The 14,260-nt window shown below is 35.8% G+C and overlaps 1 protein-coding gene across 1 annotated transcript; it reads right to left on the bottom strand.

The window, feature by feature from the left end:
* Window positions 1-587: 587 nt before the first annotated feature.
* On the bottom strand, window positions 588-5,103 carry LOC110696834 (heat shock 70 kDa protein 8-like). The gene is made up of 2 exons (XM_021874167.1): window positions 4,728-5,103; window positions 588-2,570 (listed from the first exon to the last, which is right to left on the bottom strand). Exon 2 carries the CDS (start codon window positions 2,566-2,568, stop codon window positions 844-846), a length of 1,725 nt encoding a protein of 574 aa, XP_021729859.1. The 5' UTR covers window positions 2,569-2,570; window positions 4,728-5,103; the 3' UTR covers window positions 588-843.
* Between the last annotated feature and the right edge of the window lie 9,157 nt (window positions 5,104-14,260).

Raw genomic sequence — 14,260 nt, 5'->3', positions numbered from 1 at the left:
AACAATTTATTTTTTTTTAAAAAAAACCTCACACTATTAACATTAGTATCCTCTTAAACCTAGAATTTTCTCAGCAAACCCGCCGCCACCTACCAAATTGTCTTTCTATGAGTCTTCTCATAATTCCCTAAATTTTATTAGTGAGCCATCGCCACTTACCAAATTGTCTCTCTGTGAGCCTTTTCGGGATTCTCAAATGACTAACATTGGAATTTGACATCTTGCAAGTCATAAATGAGGGTTTCTTACCAATTCTATTAAAGATTTATGTGATAAACAACTATTTTTTTCAATAGTTATTATAAAATTGTTTGAATCGATTTAAATTTACCTTTTTTTACAATACATAATCCAAATTCATGGTTTATCATGTTATTCCTCATACTCTAGCTTTTAATTAAAGCCTAAATTTGGTCTATATACTCTCATGATGAAGCCTCCACTTTTGATCACTCACTGAAAAGCCATGATAATAGACATTTCTATTCAAGAGAATGGATGTTATCATCGTTCATGTTAATTTTATTACTTAATTTATGTAAAATCATGAGAAAAGGTTGAAGCTCATTAAATTAAGCTCTCCCATCTTGCTCAAGAGAGAAGAATAGTTGCTATATGTATTGATATTGTGCATTACCAATTCAAGTACGGCACAACTAAAGAAGTGTTCAATATATACAAGCAGCCACCAACTTTTTATTCACACATATTAACTCAATTACATGACACAAACTAAAAACACATTCATCAAAACCTTCACAAAATAACTACAGCCGAATAAACACCAAGATCACAACCTCTATACCAAAAAAGACGCTGAAGAGTACAAACCATATCATAATCTCATGCCTGTGTCTTCTTCTGCACGGTTATCATATCCAAAGTAGATCCATAAGTTCTGTTAAGTGCTTCAGCACACCAACCATGCCCATCATCAATGGTTGGCATTCTCACTTCCATGATTGGAGCAACAGGCTGCTGGTTGCCTGGAATCACAACACCTGCCAAGACTCTCAGAATATTTGAAGCATCGATGTCCATGCACACGTTAATCTCTGGAGTTCCTTTTGGCAAAGGAGGGATCCCACTGATCTTGAAATACCCAAGTAAATGGTTCTTCTGTATCTTTGTTTCATCATCACCTTCATAAACTACTATCAAGGCCTCAGTCTGGTTATCGTGTACTGTTGTGAAAACAAGGTCCTTCCTTGCAGGAACTGTCGTATTCCTCATGATTATGGGCACAAAGTTGTTCCCATTGGCTCGAACTCCAATGCTCAGAGGAGTAGCTTGAATTGTTAGCAAGTCTAGATACCCAAATGGGTCACTAATACCAGATGCAACTGCTCCCTCCAGTGCAGCTCCACGGACAGCAGCTTCCAGTGGATTAATCCCATCATACAGTTTCTCTCTCTTGCAAATGCTCTTAACAAGATCTCTAACCTTGGGAATTGCAGAACATCCTCCAACAAGTATTATATCAGTGATATCACCTATTTCAACTTTTGCATCATTCAAGCATTGCCTTACAAGGGTTTCACACTGATCAAATACCACCTTGTTCACATCTTCAAATTCCTTTCTGTCCACAAGCCTAGTCACACTTTTACCATTCCCTAAATCAACATCAATTTTGACGCTAGTTTGAGAAGAAAGAGTATGTATAGCATTCTGAGTTGCAACCCGAAAAGAAGCCATTGACTTGATAACATCCAGTCCATGGCCTAAGATAATCGTGTCATACTCAGGCAAGAGGTGACGCATCATGTTCTGAAGAAGGTCTTCCCCTCCAATGGCAGCCCCTGACAAGGCTTTTATCTGAGAAACGCCACCAGCTGTAGCACTAACAGCTACATCGCAATAGCCAGCTCCCATATTAAAGATGAGGGAAATCTTCTCACTCCCACTGCCCATATTGTCTTGTATAGTACGCTGTTGTTGCTGTGCGTATAAAAGTGCCACGGCAGTTGGTTCAGGCATCAGCCTGAGAACATGAAGGCCAGCCATGGCACAGGCACGCTCAATTCTAGAGAGCTGGAAACGGCTGAATGAAACTGGGATTGTCAGAACGACAGTCCGTAGAGGCCTTTTTAACTGAAGTTCAGCCATGGCCCTTAATTCCACAAGAAAGATTGCCAAAACTTCCTCAGGTGTAGTAGATCTCCATGCATTATTGACCAAAGCAGCAATAAAAGGCCGCACACCAATATCCAAGGTCTGAACTAAAAAGGGCAGGCTTTTGGTGGCATGAACAACAGGATCGGTGTCAACCCTACCAATTAGACGCTTCATATTGAAGATTGCAGACCCAGATAAGATTTCATGCTCATGTGCATGTTGGCTGCTGACTCCACCAGTCGGGACATCATCTTTGAAGCTCACATATGACTGCATTATTTTCTGATTCCTAGTGTTTTTAAGTAACTCCACATCAGAGCCATTCCAAACTGCTACACTGCATTGGGAAGTACCAATATCAATACCAATTGCAATTTCAGGGAATGCAGAAGATTTTTCCTCTCCAGTGGTTTCACTATCAGAAGCAACAGTGTATGCTTGTTGAGCCATTCCTGTAATAAACAAACATGATTTTCAATATTTATATCTTTAGCACAGAATTCATATATACATATAAAAAGTACCAAGGATGCTTGCTTTTGGCATCTATACTCATGGAACTTGCCAAACAATAACTATACCAAGAAATCCAAATACGGAGTACTCAAAGGTCCAAGCATCTAGCTCTTGAAAATCATTGAATTATGCCACCATGTTTTAAAAAAATAATGCAAAACTTCCCACTATAATCAGCAAAGGTAGCTAGTAGAACAAATACTTATCAACACTAAACTAATATTGTTAGTGTCTAACAAAGGCAACAGAACATGGATGTTTAGATTCTAGAGCAGCTACATGTTTTAAAGTTTCAAAGTACAAATATAAAATAGGCAACAGGAGTATTTTATCATATCTGGATAATGTTTCTTCTCATTAACAAATGCCTAAACTGCAGACTGCAGGGTAACCCTTAACCAAAATTCCACTAAAATTTTACCTGACAGAACATACACTTCATACATAGATTTTATCTTAAAAAGATACTAGTAAGGCAATTAAAGATAAAAATGAAGAAAGGAAGATTGCAAAGCTGCAAACAAGATGTGATAGGAAGTAAAATAAAAGATACAGTGGTGCCTCAAGTACATTTTCCTCTAATTTCAATACAAGCTGAGGTAAGATCCATACATAAATTTCACTAAATCAAGAAACGACAAAAACATCTGAGAAATGATGAGAGATAAGACCAACTCAAAAGATGAAATTGAGTGGGGTTTAAGTAACAGCCAGTAGGAAAGAATAACACAACTGAATTTCATAATTGGAATTGATGATTGAAGTATTAAAACCCAAGTTATATGTTTGGTTACAAAATTATTCAAATGAAAGTTGCTATACTTTTTTCCCCTGCTACCAAGACTAGGCCCTAATTTTATCCTAGCAGACCTTTGTTTCAATGTAAGAAAAAACTTTGAACTTAATGTCATCAGGAAAATACAATTAGCCGATTCCAAATAAGAAGACGATTGTCAATGTTGTTGCAAATCACACAAGCCCTATCATAGTTGCATTAATTTATATTGTGTTATTGAATCAATAAAACGAGATACAGATAGATGGCAATATATCTCCCTTCAAATTCGAAGAAGCCATGCCAATGACATCGGACACCTGATTTGATCATAACAGTGGTCAACACACATGAACAAAAAGTCATACAAACTAATCCAAACTATACTCATCAACAGATTTTCAAGCAAATAACTGAATGAAGGTCATCGAATAAATTTATTGATATAAAACATAACCCATATGGCCATATCCCTCAATGATCGAAAACATGGTCACAGCTTTAGATGCACAACTATAGAAGGAAAGAGGTTCCTAATCTTTCTATCCCTGAAATCACATAAAGTTCAAGCTATTGACCAAACTGCGTTTCATCAAGATGCTGAAGCACTACTGTAACCCTTAAAAAATCGTTCAAATACACAAATACCAATATCACATGTAATACATTCTACATCAAATTAAGTATGAAAACTAGCTTAGTTCGTTAAAGTGGATCGTACCGAAAGCCTATAATTCACGTCTGTCATTTTCCTCGGTTATTCATACACCCTAAAAAAAAAAAATAATAAAAAAAAAAAACACGAAAACCAAAATGATATGACTATGAAGTATATATTCTCATTACTTAAGCTAGTTTAAGCATTTTCATGATTACATAAAATTAATCTGAAATATAAACAAGACAATTTCCATTTTAATCGGCCAAATTTTGACAAATTTATTAGAAATCTTTGATTAACACAGATAATTTAGTAAATTATATATTCTTAGCTTAATCACAGTAAAGGGTACCTCAGAAAAATCATGAAAAATGTAATCTAAAACAGCAGAACATTAATACAGCAGAAAAATTGACAAACAATTATACTATAAAAAGAACTAAATTATACAAAGTACAATTTAACACCCAAAAACAAACAACCAGAATATACAACAATTCCAAAGCTATGATCCTCATTCAAAAGAAACCCAAAAAAACCCAAATTCGAGAAATTAAATTCAACATAAGTTCAGAATCAAATTGACAAAAAAAACAAATCAAAATTAGAAATGAGCAAAGAAATGCAAGAAAAAGAGAAGGGAAGAGAAATACTTACTTGAAAAGAAGTGTGCAAAAGAAACGAGAGAAAGAGCGGTGCTGATAAACGATGAGAGAGAAAGCGAAAACACTTGGTAAAAATAAGTGAGGTGTTGCCGCTAGAAAATGTAGTTAAATGAAGAAAATGGTCGATTTCTAGAGTTTCCCAGAAAAAGAGGGAGATTTCTGTGTTTTTGGTTTGCGCTTCAAAACGATGTTACCAGAAACCTCCATGTTTTTTTGAATTAATTTTTTTTTTTTTTTATTTTTTTAGGAAAATTAATAGTAAAAGTTTGTTTAGTGCAATCGTAGTTAGGATGGTTAAAGCTAAAAAACACCGGCCTATGCCGCTATACGTGCTAGCCTAAAAGATATGGGTTTGGCCTAGCACTGTAAAACGGTTTGACAGATCGGGTTCGGTTCGATTTAAAATCAGTTCGGTATTATATCGAGTCGGTTTGAAATCGATTTAAGTGTCACGCGGGTCGGTTTCACTTCGGTTTAAATAGTTATCGGTTCAATTCGGTTTCGGTTTATTCTTGAGCGGTTTAAATTCGGTTCGAGTTGTAAACGGTTCGGGAATTAAACGGTTTGGTGCAGCCGGGTTGCGGTTTGTTAACGATTCAGTGTAAATGATTTTTATACCGGTTCAAACAGTTTTGGGTTGGAAACGGTTTCGAGTTAGAAACGGTTCGGTTCTTTTTCGGTTCATTTTTATTTTGGTTCGCTTTGTTAACGAATTTGCCTTTTATACGGTTTAACATTATTCGGATCAGTTCCATTTCACGTTTACTATATTATGGTTCGGAACGGTTTTTTATTTCAAAAAGTCGGTTTTTAATCGGGTCGTTTGGATTCGGGCAGTTAAACGATTTTGGTTTGAAATTTCATAGTAATTGCTAACCTTTTGCTGGTTAACAAGTTATATATCAAGCCGAGACTTCATCACTTCATATTTAGGCATTAGACATTATATTATATACAAATTCTCATCGATTTTAAAAATACATATCATGTTATTTTCAAGTTTAGTCATACTGATCTTACTAGTTTATTACGAAGTAACGTAGATTATAAAAGTTTAGTGTATTAATGAATTATTATTGTTTTACTATCACATTATTAGCTGCTTCTTATTCAATCATCTAATTGATGTGTCATAATCATGATTTGATGAGTTATTGTGACATCGAAATTACAGTTTGATTTATAGATGGTTCGGTTTGTAAGTGGTTCGGTTTATAAACGGTTCGGTACAAACGGGTTGCAGTTTGTTTACGGCTCAGTGTAAACGTTTTTTACCTCGGTACAAACGGTTTCGGGTTAGAAATGGTTTCGGCTTAGAAACTTTTCGGTTCTTTTTCGGTTCGGTTTGATTTCAGTTCGTTTTAGAACAGGTTCGGTTTGTTAACGGGTTTGGTTCTTATACGGTTTGACATTATTCGGATCGGTTCGATTTCGGTTTTACTTAAATACGGTTCGGGTCGATTTTCGATTTTACAAAATCAGTTTTTGATCGGTTTGGTTCTCATTTGGGTCGGTTGGTTTCGGACAGGTAAACGGTTTTGGTTTGAAATTTGACTAACACTAGTTTGGACTGTAGTTTGGATGGTTAGTGCTAAAAGAATACTCCGCAATGAGAAGCTATCAATTTTTTTTTTGACACACAAACACAACAGAAAATTTTTAGTAAGGAAAATCAAGGAACATCAAGTGCAACAAAACAACACTAACAATTAGGGGTGTTCAAAAATTGGCCCGGGCAAAAAAAAAAAAAAAAGGACCGGTCCGGACTTTGGTTCAGTCCGGTCCAAAACCCTATAAAAATGATCTTGGACCAGACCGATTTTTTACTTAAAAATATGCATAAAACCTTCAATAATGATTAAAATTATCCTTAATATGCCTAGAAAATATTAATTTTATGAGCTTTTTATACTAATCATACAAAAAAAGACGTTATAATGTTGTTTTTCCTTCTTTTTTTTTTAGTTTTCCATTAAAAAAATTAGTTTTTTTTTCTTAATAAATCTTAAAATCAGTCCTAAGTAGTCCGATTTGGGTTTTGGACCGATTTTTTTTGGTCCGGTCCGGTTTCAGTCTCAGCTTAATTGGCCCGGTCTTCGATTCTTGAAATTCTAAATTTCGGTCTTTAGTCTGGCTCGAGTCGATCCGGTCTTGGACCGATGAACATCCCTGCTAACAACACAAGGTGGGACTTCTTCAATCCACACCCTCTGTTCGTTAAAGTTTCTACTACAATTGGTAAGCTTTTGGGCAACCCCATTGCCCCTCCTTCCCACATGACTAAAAGAAAGAGAAGAGCAACAATTAGCGAGGTGACAGATGTCTTCAATAATGGTGCCAACGACACACATGACACGAGTGCTATTCGAGAGCTTTTTGTGAAGACTTAAGCAATCCACTTCCGAAATCAGATGTTGGAAGCCAGTTTCAAGAGCAGTAGTTAAAGCATGTCTCGCAGCCATAGCCTTCGCCGCTTCAACTTCAAAAGAACCCACCTTCGTACACAAGTGGCAGCCATTACATCCCCCTGAAAGTCCCTTATAACAGCCCAAGACCCACATATTCCCCACAGTATAAGCACTAGAATAGATTCCACCAACACTTCTCTTTGTAAAGGGAAGTCAGAGAGACAATCCACTCAAACAAAGACAACACATCCAAATTTGAAACATTTAAACGAAGATGAGAAGCATATCAGATCATACGAGCAGCCTGACAAAGAAACAAGGCATGTTCCAATGTCTCTGCCTCATCACCACAGCAGGGGCAGGTAACATCAATGCACATGCCACGCTTAGAAAAGCTAACGATATCCTCTTTTTACCAACATAACGTCTACAATTAAATATGATTGTACGAACATACCATCACATGTATTCTAGAGGTGATCATTGAACGGGCTGGGAAGCCAATTTCTCGGGAATTTTCGACCAAGCTTCTGATAAACTTTGATTTTCGGCTAGCCCAGCACTTATCCGTCGGTATATTTCTTGCTGAAAGTATCCCTGATCCCATTGATAACGAGTGGGTCCAAATAATTCGATCGGGGTAGTTGCTGAACCATACCACATAGTTCCTGCAACAACAAAAGCCGCAAAAAAGACAGCAGCGATACTACTAGAAAGAACGGTTTCAATATTGCCCATACGTAATCCTTTGTATAGGCGTTGAGGCGGACGGACGCTAAGATGGAATAGGCCGGCTAATATCCCTAATGTGCCTGCTGCAATATGATGAGAGGCTATTCCTCCTGGAACAAAAGGGTCAAAACCTTCCACGCCCCATGCGGGACTTACAGGTTGTACTTTTCCAGTTAGTCCATAAGGATCCGATACCCATATTCCGGGCCCGTACAAGCCTGTTACATGAAATGCACCAAAACCAAAACAAGCGACCTCCTACTTCTCGGGTCGAGCCGGGCCAAGCTTCGGGGTTGGAATGTGCGAGAAGGTAGACTAGGGATGAGGAGGTGAGATGATTACCGTGGTTGGCGAGGGAGGGAGTTGTGAGGTTTTTTATAATAAAAATACATTGTTTATTTTAAAAAACCAATATAATATTTAAACTAATTACACGGCGACATGTTTCATGCTTCAAAATTCCACTTAAAACTAGGTGTCCAAGTTAGCATTAGTGCAGCACACACTTAATTTAGGCCATGGAATTGAGGAAGTACTATTACAAATCAATCAACACTACATACATCCACTTCCTTAGTTTCTAAGTACTTATACTACCTTTTTTGCACTTAGACAATCATTTTTGGTACTTTTTTTTATTTTTTTTTTATTTTTTTTGGTTTAAAGAACCACAAGGGTGGATTTAGGAAATATTTCAAGCATCCCACACTTAAACCCCACTGTGATCATATACTTAAGCATGGTGATGTCCAAAGGAAAAGAGCAAAAGAGTCGCCAAGAAGTAATAGGAACTTGTAAACGTTCATAGGGTGAAGGTTACACCCCTTCACAATCTATGAGATTGCTAACTCCATATTGGTCTGGAACCATGACTGAATATTCGGGGATGAAGGTACAAATCCAACCTAAAAGAGATTGAACCTGCCCTAAAAAATAGGCCTCTACTTTATTCTTTTTATATTCATGTACGCTTTCTGACTAACATAAAATCAATATACTAATCCTAAACCTATTTAATCTATGTTAGTTGAATATTAATGCACAAGCAAATCTATTATTGGCGATCACTTGAATTATTATCAAATTAGTCTAAACAAAATTATAAATTATCTTATTAAGTGTGATTACAAGTACAAATTCCCTTTAATCCTGCAAGAGAGGGCATGATCAAGCAATAACAATAATAATAAGCAACATAATAACAACAATCATCATAATAACAATCTCGTCAAAGCATAATAATATTATTAGCAAGATCCTAGGCATGATACTAACAAGATTAATAACAAATCCTAGCATGTCACTAAACATAAAGATCAAATCTTTATCCCTAACATGATACTAACATGATAGAAGAAAGTATGAAGCAACCTAAACATGATACTAGAAAGCAATATAAGCATCCTAAGTTCCTAACATGATACTAGGAATTAATACAATATAAACATGCTTTCTATAGAAATAGAGCAATAAAACTACTTACTTTGTTGCCTTGTATCTTTTTCTAATAACAAAATACACTCGTTAGTAACTTCAAGGAAAATATTAAATCAAACAATCAATTTAAATAATTGAAATAGGGATTTGGGACCAAATCCACAAAAATTATCAATCTTTCACGTCTAGGGCGAAGGCAACTTTGAGCTTGGCTAGGTGTGTCTAGAACTCGTGAATGCGATATTTTGTTTGTAAAAGGCTAGGCTTAGAAAAGTGAGAAAGAAAAGTTATTAGCTTGAGAGAGAAGAGAATAGAATTAGATGATGACTGTGAATTGTTGATGAATAAAAACGGGGAAATACGACCCTATTTATAGAGAAAATAGCCCAGAAACGATCAGAAAAAAGATAGAATCCTATTAGATGTAAAATTGCTCCTGTCGCGAATGACAAGGCCCAGCGCAAAATAACAGGAATCCAGCATGGCGACAAGGTCTGTCGCAGTGCGACAAGACTGTCATTTGGCTCCGATTAAAAGATAAAACGCGCTTTTGTACGGAATCCTTTTCCTAATATAATTAAGTAATTAGACTTCGCGTTAATCAGTTTTTAAATCAAATTTATCATAATAAAATACTTTTTTTATCCCCAATCAAAAATTCATTATTTTCTAAAAAGATGATTATTAATTCTAATTCCTTTAGAATTTAAAAGAACCTTCTAGTTTATTCTAGAAGACTAAAGTCAATCCTAATAATTTTAAGAATATTAATTAATAGACCCTCCACTAGATCATTGGGCCATAAAATTATTTCGAGCCCAATTTAGTATTTTGGCCATAACTTCCTCATTATTCGTTGGAATTGGGCTTATAATATATCGTTGGAAAACTGTTTTCGACCCAATCCAACTACACTATTATTAGTCCCTTGTCATGGACCAAACTAAATTAGACTGGTTATTTTCAAAAATAAAGTAGATTTTCAAAAGCAGAAAGAAGGATATTTTAAGAAAAAACAACCGCATCACTAGACTTTTCACACTTTCACTTCGTTCGATAATCAATGACGTGAAAATCATTCATCACTGGGTTTGGTTTTTGGGGAGACACAATCAGGTGTCTACAGTGGGTGATGAGAGGGAAATCATTTGAGCTATCCCTCACTCTCATAATTTTCAATGCTTAAGTATCTAATATTACCATAGCATAAAGTCGGGAACCAAGCTCAAATTGATCTAGTAAGAAAGCTAGATTGCACCTTTTAACTTTGAGATTAGGAGATCAATCCCTATTAGGAACACTTTGAGGGTGTGAATTTCTTGTCTTCCTTCTTCCTCCCTTTCAAAATGTATAACCTGTATATATAAGGTTGGACCAAAAAAAATTGTGTTCATCTCTTTATCTGTAGAAAAATATCTTTAAAATCCAAAAGTTTTGACAGTCACTAGTCTCACTACGGAGTATAAATTGTAATATATATCTTTCATTCTCTTTGTTTGTTCATTGTCCGATGAAGATGTTTGGAACCATATAATGTTGCTTATTTATCTTTAATGCCCTTTGATTTTTCACCGTCCTATGAAAATATTTGGAACCATATAATATGTGCCCGTATTCATCTTTCATTAATTTGACACTAGTAGAGAAATACAAAAAGGCATCCCCATAAAGGCACCGGTTCAACCCAAACCGGTGTCATAAACTGGCCTAAAATTGGGCGCAATTTTATACAAATAGAAAAGGCACCGGTTTAACCCAAACCGGTGCCAAAAGGGCACCGGTTTGAACCGGTGCCAATTGAACCGGTGCCATATTTAAAAAAAAAAACGCGCCCTATACTTTCTTTCTTCTTCCTTCTCTCTTTCATTCACTGTTTCATTCATTCGAGCCCTATTCCCTTAGCTTACTGCACTCTCGTTCTCCATTTTCCCACCACCATTACCACTGCCACCGTTGCCGGCCACCAGCCCCACCCTTCTCTTTCTCCCCTGACCGGGTTTTCCCCCATTTTCCTTCTCTTTCTCTGTTCAATTTCAAGAGGCTTGTGAAGGTGTAGAAGCTAAGCCGCGCCACAACCTGCTCGCCGCGCCGCAGTGCTTCTGCGCCGTGCCCTCCTCCACCACCTGCTGCTGCCCTCCTTCACCACCAAGTTAATTTCCTCACTATTTCAAGGTTTTTCCTTTTTTTTTTATTTCACAATTATTTTCTAATTATGTACTTAAATTATTGTGTTTTGCATGTTGAATCATTGTTTGCAAATTAAAATTTAGGTTTGAATCTAATTATACTCTAATTTTTCTCAATTTTAGGTTGTTTTACTGGGAATTTGTGAAAATATTAGTGATTTTTCTCAATTAGTTGGATTTTATTATGTTTTAATGGTTAATTTAATGTGTTTTGGTGGATAATTTTGAAATAATTATAGAATATATATTAACCTTCGTACTTAAATAGGTGAAATCTGGTATGTTACTTGGTTAATTTGAAGTTGTTTTGATGGATTATTTTGAATAAGTTAGAGATTAGTGAACTTTGTTATTAAATTAGTTGAATTTTGGAATGTTTAAATGGTTAATATTAAGTTGTTTTGATGGGTATATTTGAATAAATTTGAGATTAGTAACCTTGCTTGTTACTAAAGTAGATGAATTTTGGAATGGGTGAATGGTTACTTTTAAGTTGTTTTGATGGGTAATTTTGAAAAAATTAGAGATTAGTAACCTTGTTAGTTTAGCAATTTTGAATAAATTAGATGAATTAAAGTAGTGAATACATTGTTTAGCAATTGTTAGTTCGATGAATGATGTGTTTTAGCTTATAAATAAATTAGTGAATTTACATGTTATGAGAAAGAAATAGTACATACCTTATATTTAACCTAATTTTTGTTTATTGTTTTTTTTAATAGATTTGTGAATTGAAGCACGAGTTTAGCTTGAGGACTACATATTGAGCTCAAGTGGGTAGTTGCTATATTGGTATGACTTATAAACTTTACTTAGCTATATTTCTTTCTATTTATCCATTTAATAAAAGTTTATTCATGAAATTGCAACTTGTGTATTGTTTAATTGCAAATAAATACAACAATATATAAAATACTTGCATCATCATATGCCTAGATACCCGTTCAAGGCTTTCTCATTAGGAGAAAGTCTTGAATAGTCCCCGGTTGGGACTGTTCTTGAATGTGTACTCTCATGAGCTCCTTGTTATTTATTTATAGTGCTCGTTGGGTTGTCTAGATGTTACAACATGCCTACAACTCATGTATGCAACTTTCAATGCCCTCTTGCTGTATAAGGTTGGTTGCCTTGGTGTCCTGTTTAGGATTATCCTAAATGAGCATAGAGTTCAAAATTGAATGTTAGCTAAAAAAGTGAGTATAATTTTTTTGTACGTGCAACTAGTCAATAGGGTTACATATCAAGTTGTTTCTCCTTACCACTAGTCTAATATTATGGAAAATCTTGTGGGTGTCCTGTGAAAAATTTTAGGCTTTATCAGCATTTCCCTTTTCATTGATTAAAGAATAATTAGATAATTAATGTGGTTTCTTATCTATTGATTTGAGTTTTCCTTTTGTATGATACCAGGTTCTCTTCAGTGGTTTATCTTCAAGAGACAACAGATTTGGTGGTTTGAGATTAATGGGGAGGTGGAGTTCCCGTTACACGAATGAACCTGCAGTGTTTTGTTCAAGTTGCAACTTGGCCAACCCTACAAGAAGTTCGGGCACTGACTATGTGACACCAAGCAGATCCATTGGTGGTATGTCAAGCCTGTCCGATTCCAACTCTAAACTTCTAAACAACAGCAGAGTGTCTCCCAATGTATCTTGGAAGGTCTAGGGAAGTGGTTATACTACCATGAAGACACTAGTAGAATAATGGAGATTGACACCGAGCAATGGCCAGCGGTTTTTAAAAACCAATGGGGAAAAATTGGGAAAAAATGGGCGGAATTTTAAGGGAAGGGTATTGGCACCGGTTCAAACCGAGCCGGTGGGAAAAATATTAATCCCACCGGTTTGAACCGGTGCCAACTTAAAAAAACCCGCCCCACTTTATAAACTCATAACTCTAGCCTCCTTCTCTCTCCCCTCTCTCCTCCTTCATTTGATCTGCCTCTCTCTCCTCTCCCTTATGTCTCCTTCTCTCGTCTCTCTCTTCAATCTCCTTCCCTCTCTTCTCCTTCTTGTCCCCTTCGATCTTCTTTCATCTCCGCAACAACAACAACACCACCACCACCAAGCCCTCCTCTTCTTTCCCCTCAAAGCCCACCACCACCACCACCATTGCCGCAACACCACCACCACCAAGTTCGACATCAACAACAATTTCCTCATTTTTTTTCTTTATTTTTTTTGAGGAATTTGAACAAATTTTTTGTTACTTGCTGCTTGTTTTTTTTTGTTCTATTTTACTAGATTTTTTTTTCTTTATAATGTTTTTGAGTTTCAGAATGTTAATTTATTGTGGGTTTTTATTAATTTTGGTGTCCAAATTTGATGCAAGTTTTACACTTCACATAGCAAAAGGATTCATGATGTTGATTTTGGAATATGATTTTGGTGTTTTAATTCGATGTCGTATTTTTTTTTTTAAATTGTAAAATACTGTAATAATTTATATGATGAATATATGTATGTGATTATTAAATATACTTGTATTTTTTTTTTTTAATTTCATTGTCTGCTAATGAAAAAAGCAATTTTATTTTTTAATTTTGTTGGGAACTTTTGGCACCGGTTAACCAGTGCCAAAAGTAATGATTATTTTTTTTAAAAAAAAAAAACGGGTGCCTATTATTCCCACCGGTTAACCGATTGCAATGTGTGTTATTGCCACCGGTTTTGAACCGGTGGCTTTTTATACAAGTCTTGACATCTTTCAAATGCTCAACGGTTCAAAACCGGTGTCCTCATCTTTCTTAAAAGCCTTCTAGT

Source organism: Chenopodium quinoa, unplaced genomic scaffold (assembly GCF_001683475.1).
Source record: "Chenopodium quinoa cultivar QQ74 unplaced genomic scaffold, ASM168347v1, whole genome shotgun sequence".
NCBI lineage: Eukaryota > Viridiplantae > Streptophyta > Magnoliopsida > Caryophyllales > Amaranthaceae > Chenopodium > Chenopodium quinoa.
Note: the sequence above shows the minus strand (reverse complement) of the source record. Positions and strands in the feature narration are given on the sequence as shown.

What these genes read in the sequence shown, in the direction of transcription:
- LOC110696834 (XM_021874167.1), bottom strand. Translation starts at nt 2,568, where the DNA reads ATGGCTCAACAAGCATACACTGTTGCTTCTGATAGTGAAACCACTGGA.